This window comes from Oryzias melastigma, linkage group LG7 (genome assembly GCF_002922805.2).
Source record: "Oryzias melastigma strain HK-1 linkage group LG7, ASM292280v2, whole genome shotgun sequence".
Taxonomy (NCBI): domain Eukaryota; kingdom Metazoa; phylum Chordata; class Actinopteri; order Beloniformes; family Adrianichthyidae; genus Oryzias; species Oryzias melastigma.
The window spans coordinates 3,451,949-3,457,678 of NC_050518.1; the positions used below are offsets into that span (position 1 = coordinate 3,451,949).

Sequence of the window (5,730 nt, forward strand, 5' to 3'; positions counted from 1 at the left end):
AAGATTTTTGGTTTTAAATTTCTGGTTGCTGGTTTATGCCCAGTTTTTAGCAGTGTCACATTTTAGTTGTACACAAGTGAATTACACTAATGAAACACTTTCCAAGAAACCTAAAAATGGTGGACAACTACATGAACAGTTAAATGTATTAAAAAATAAAAATAAATAAAACAACCTCTTTAAATGATATACATTTCCCATTACTTCATTGATGCAACCAGCCTGTTTCTGATAAACAAAAAAAAAAAGTCCAATAAAAACAAAAACAAAAAAAGGCAAGAAGACTCATCAAAGTCACTGTTGTTGCCAAAACTATCACATTTCTATCAGGAAGAGTTAAGTTAGTTCCAGTTTTATTTGCTGCATCTCTGTCCCAAACAGGTAGTTCAAAGGCTTAAACGACAAGAAAAACAAGAAGTACTTCAACATATTCCAACTCCGTGCCAGCACCTGAAGACTTGTTTGGGGGTTGGACTAATCTGGAGAAGCAAGTTGTCTTAAGAGAACATAGCCCATGTTTTAGATCCATGAACTGGATTTGTCGATAAAGCAAAACTCTGGGATGTGTCTATTTCAGTGCTTTTAAAAGCAACTTAACAACAAGGTGCTCTCAGATCAGAGTGATGCCCTCACATCAGGGTGTCAAGTCTCTTGTTTCTCACTTGTCTTTTCCTACATCACATTGTCATAGTAAGTAACACTGCAACAAGTTTCAGATGAACTTCTTTAAAAAACAAACAAAACAAAAAAAACACTAGCATGGCACTACCTTTAAAACTACTATAACCTTTTTAGAGCTAATTTTAATATTCATACATTTATTTCTATTGTTGGGTCACTTTTTCACTCTTTATTGGTGAAAAACAATTGAACCGATTAAAGCTTGAGATCCAAAGAGGACTTGAAACAGAAGTATGAGCATGTTTTGCTGTTAATAAGCCTTATTAGTTCTAAAAAAAATGTAAATGTTATGAGATATTACCTGGTGAAGATACTTAAAAAAAAAGAAAGCAACCCAGCTAAGTCATGAATAATGAAGCTGTTTCTCTGCTAACAAATGTGTTAAACCAAGTATTTAGAGGTAAACAACTATCATAGATTTGCACCAATATTTCAACATCAATTACAATAAAGATGTATAAATGTTTTGATTTCTGGATGCCATTTGACCATAAACATAGGCGACATTAAATGTTAGTCTTCATCCATGTATGTTTTTAGTTCTGGATAACTCCAATAGTATTGCTCACCATTTTTGCAGCACCAGTAATGTTAGATATGGGGTGTGAGGTGCTATAAAACGGAAAGCTCTAAGCAACAAGGATGGGAAGGGGTTCCTCTGCGCCAAAGTACCGCACACAAGTCAGAGGGAAATTTCTAATGATCTACTGCCACTTTGCAGAAACGTCGGCTGAATCCAAATTCTTCCCCTTCTCCTACGGCTTCTCTCTACACCTCAAATTGTAGGGGCTTTTGGAGGGGTAGTGTTGTCTGAAATTGTTTTTTAAGGGGAGGCCGTAGGGACTTTTGACTGCATGTCCCTCCGCTGTGAGGGTAATCCGTGAGGTGAAATGCGTTTCTTCGTTAGGGTGAGCTCTGAAGAACAGAAGCTTACATTTACATGTACGTAATGACTTTTTGAAGTTATAAAACTGATGTTTCATATTTTCCGAGTGGTAATGTAGATGATTGGCGACCATTGATGACATCATCGAGTGGTAGTAACGTCCGAGTGGGGGTAAGGAAAGAATTCAGCTTTGGCTTTAATTGTCCTACAAAAAGACAAGTTTTGGGATCTTGCCTAAAATTTACATAATCATAATTAAAAGACCACTAGAAACGCTTTTGAAATAGATCAAAAAATGATAGGAGTGGGTCTGTAACCCTTGTGCTATTCTAGGTATGTTGACATTGGGAGTGAAGCCGTCTGGACCCCACAAGACCGTGAATTGAACTTTTTTTTTTTTTATCTTTACTGGTGTCTGTGGCAGACATAAAATCATGTCCACCTTCATCGACATATGTCATGGGATGGATAACACTTTAATGTAAGACTTGGGTCATCTGGACCCCACAAGATAGCACTAGGGTTAAAAATGTGAGAGTTTGAAGCTTCATTTTATAGCAATTAGAAGATTCAGCTAAACACACAAAAAAACAACAACTTTGCAGCAAATGTCTGTTTTGGTTTTCTTGTGGGACCACTCACTTTTCTGAAGTCACTACAACTTCACCTCCAACATAAATAACCGTGTGTCGCTGTGAACACTTAAAGAGATTTATCACATATTAGCATTTTTACAGAGAACACCACAATCACAAACAAGTGATAAACCTGGGGAAAAGGAGAAAAGCATGTTAATTTCCTCCCACCTTCAGCTCTCTCACAGGTCTGTTTCTCTAGTAAATAGTTTCAAAATGTGTTGTTGTATTGCATCTTTAATATAGTTGAAGGTACACTCCCTTTGCAGGTAATTTACAAGAATGGTTTGTTTTGCAAACTTGTGTGTCCCAAAGTGGGATAAAGGTTAAAACAAACGTTTGTGTTGAAGTAAAAGATCTGTTTAGAAGATAAAAGAGGCAAAAAACTGAAATAAAGTAAGCCGTGTAAGTAAACGGAGGTCTGGGGTTTGTTTATTGCAATTCTAAAAGTTTACAGTTTGATTTCTTTTCACATGTGGACTCAAGTGGAGTTTGGTGTTGGCAGTTGCAGGGTTTTCTTTTGACAGCTCCATGCTAAAAAAAAAAAAAAGAAAAGAAAAAGAAAAACTGCTCAGAGCTGCAGTTTCAAAAACTTATGCAATGGCCGTCACACTATTGACAATGTTTCCCAAAACAAGATCCCAGAAGGTTATGCAGGGAGGAAGCAGTCTGTGGACACTGAGAGAGAGGTCTTGTCTGTAGAGCTGTTCAGGACCACAAATTATTAAAAAATAAACAAATCAAAGCAAGAGGAAATAAAACAGATACTCACCTAGAAGTAGTAGTCTGTGTGTTGCTCTGTATATTTGTTTGTCTTTTTGGAGCTGCTTCTCTATCTTCTTGTTTGCTTCTCTTTGTGCCTTCTCCTCATTTCTCTGGTCTTCGGTCTTACTGTTGCCCAAACAACCCATCTTCCCGCAAGGAAAAAAAGAAAAAAGGGGGTGGGGGGTCCAGGGGAGGAGGAAGAGGAGGTGGAAGGAGAAGAAGTAGTGGTGGGGTTTGAAGAAAACAACTAATCTAGATCTCTCGTTTGTCCCGTGGCAACAAAGTCACCCACATCAAAACCTTTAGTTTCCTTTAAATAGCGCTGCTCCTTTGCAAAAGTAGAATTGTGTCCATAAAACGTAGTTTGCAGTCAGAAAAGGGGGGCAGGATATTGCTGCTAACGACGCGGAGGCCGCCTTCTCACTTTCCTGAAGCCTCCACTGTTTTTTTCCCCTCCACTGAAGTGTTTCACTTCTGAAAGCCGCCTCTCTTCGTCTGTATTCCACAGTGTTCGTTACGACACCAAAATTTTGCTTTTCACCTCAAACGGAGGCCGTACGCGCAGATTATTTAGCATCTCCGAAAAAAGCCCGGGACTTGCGTCTCACTGCTGCCCGCGACTGGAAGCCGAGCTCGGCGTGTCCGAGAAGCTCGCGCTCGCTGTGCCGCGGCTCGCCTCCGCTCCGCCTTTCATAATAAACACTTCCATAGGTGGACGTTTTTTGTTGTTGCTTTCTTTTGTCGCTCAGACGGAGATTTTCGTCGGGAGGGGAGAGCAGCAGGACAACAGGAAGGGTATTTGCACCCAAAGCGAGCTACATGTGTGACACTCTCTGAGCTTCCGTCGTCATCTAGCTTATTTTCATGCTCTGCATCAAATCAGGCCGAGACAGCTCCAGACTCACTGCGGCTGCCTTCCCGTCCGGATCCCCCAACACCATCCGAAAATAGATAGAAAGAAAAGCGCTGTGTTCCCCCCAATTCGTCCTCCTTATTTGTGATGGCTGTTGTCCTCCAAAAAGGCCTCCTCCTCGCTTTTGTTGCTGAAATGTGTTATCAGCCCCTCACATCACCACCAAGCCTCCAAAAAATTGCGTACCGACAGACTCTCCTTTCGCTTAATTCCAGATGCCGTCTCCATAAACCCCCCTTGGCGACAGAAAAATCAATCAAAGGGGGGAAATGACACAAGAAAAAAACGTGACCAAGATATGAGAATCCTTCGAAATGTATCCACGCTGCTGCTGCTGCTTCTTCTTCTTGCAGATGGGAGATCAACCGCCGCTGTCAGGCTGCTCTCAGGCCTAAACGTGTTCGTCCGTCGCCGCACTGTCATAGAAACGCACATTTACATGGATCCCCCTTGATTCCGAGGTGGGTAAACAGGTTACAGTCCTCCCAGAACATGTCAATTAACATTCACAGAAGGAGGACGCGGGCTTGTTGGAGCAGCACATTCCCACCGCGAAGGCCGCTCCTCTCCCGGCCGTTGGTCGACGAAGGTGAAACACGGCTCAAAAAGCTAAAACAAAAACAAACAAACAAAAAAGAAAAAAAGAAAAACTAAACTCAATTCTTGGAGGGTATTATTTTCTCCCGTTCTCCCTAGCTTTATCTCCCTCCGAGAATAGTAGCCTACACTGAGAAGACAGAAGAGGCACGGGGTGGGGCCACACAGAGCTCATTGAACCTTGGGAGGCCGCTGCGCTTCGTCACGTGGTCTGCGTCAGCCGCGCGGCAGTGCGCAGAAAACGGCGCCCTGTTCGAAGAAACGGACCGCAGGAGGGTGGGAGTCATGGGGGACACGGGCCGGGGACCCCAGCAGATCTGTATGTGAACGGTCGCTAAAGGGGACCCCACTAACAAAGGTCCCCAAAGTCTAAAAGGTAGGGGTCCACTTTCCCTTTATCTCAATGGATAGGTGATATTTCAATATCACCTGTTGGTAATATGGAAAGCTGCTGATATGTTTGCAGATCTTTGTTTGTGAAAACTGCAAACAAGTGTATTCTTAAAGCCTTTAACCCTATAAACCCCACTGCTAAAAAAGTCACTGATTTTTTTTTTTTTTTTTTGTAAGTCCCACTACAAATATATTTTTTCTATTGCAAAATCGTTCACAGTGGCCTTTAATTACGAAATATAGTTTTTAGCCAAAATAAAAAAGCCTGTGTCACTTTTTTAAGACATTTGCTGAAGAGCAGCAGGAGCTCATAAAAGTTGCCTCTGAGCTTTGGGCGGGACTTTGTGTGGAAGTTAGCCTCTACTAATTTCCCATCAACTCTGGCTATGTCCAAGGACATGTTTGAATTCCTTCCCTACTCACTATAGTGTGTTCTCAATTTTGTAGTGCTGTCCAAATGCACAATTCCAAAATCGAGTGCCCTATACATTTCCCAGAAGTCTTTGCAAAAAAACATATCGATAGTACATTAGCGAATATGGACCACACTGCATTTGAACATTTTTTTGCGGAAAAATGTGTTTAAATGTAATTTTTTCAAACAAACTATCTGCATTTTCAGATTCAGAACACACAAATAGATGTTGTAAAATGTTCGAGTTGATTACATTTTTACTTTGTGAATCGGTGCTGTCATATATGACTTTTAGAAAAAAAGTGAAAGTAGTGAAAAATGTATTTTTTTTGATAAAACATCAACATTTTCTTTAACAAAATATAGTGGATTCATAATTAGTTGTTGTAAAATGTTTGTATTGATTAGGTTTCCCCTTCACACATAAATTACATCATATTTGCTA

At 40.7% G+C, this 5,730-nt stretch overlaps 1 protein-coding gene across 1 annotated transcript in view; it reads right to left on the reverse strand.

Moving 5' to 3' along the window:
• The window catches only part of gnas (GNAS complex locus), a 30,973-nt gene extending 26,281 nt beyond the window's left edge, over positions 1-4,692 (reverse strand). The window contains exon 1 of the mRNA XM_024292396.2: positions 2,975-4,692. Within this exon, the coding sequence (XP_024148164.1) occupies positions 2,975-3,113 (139 nt within the window). The 5' untranslated portion in view covers positions 3,114-4,692. The remainder of the gene's footprint in view (positions 1-2,974) is intronic.
• Positions 4,693-5,730: the final 1,038 nt, after the last annotated feature.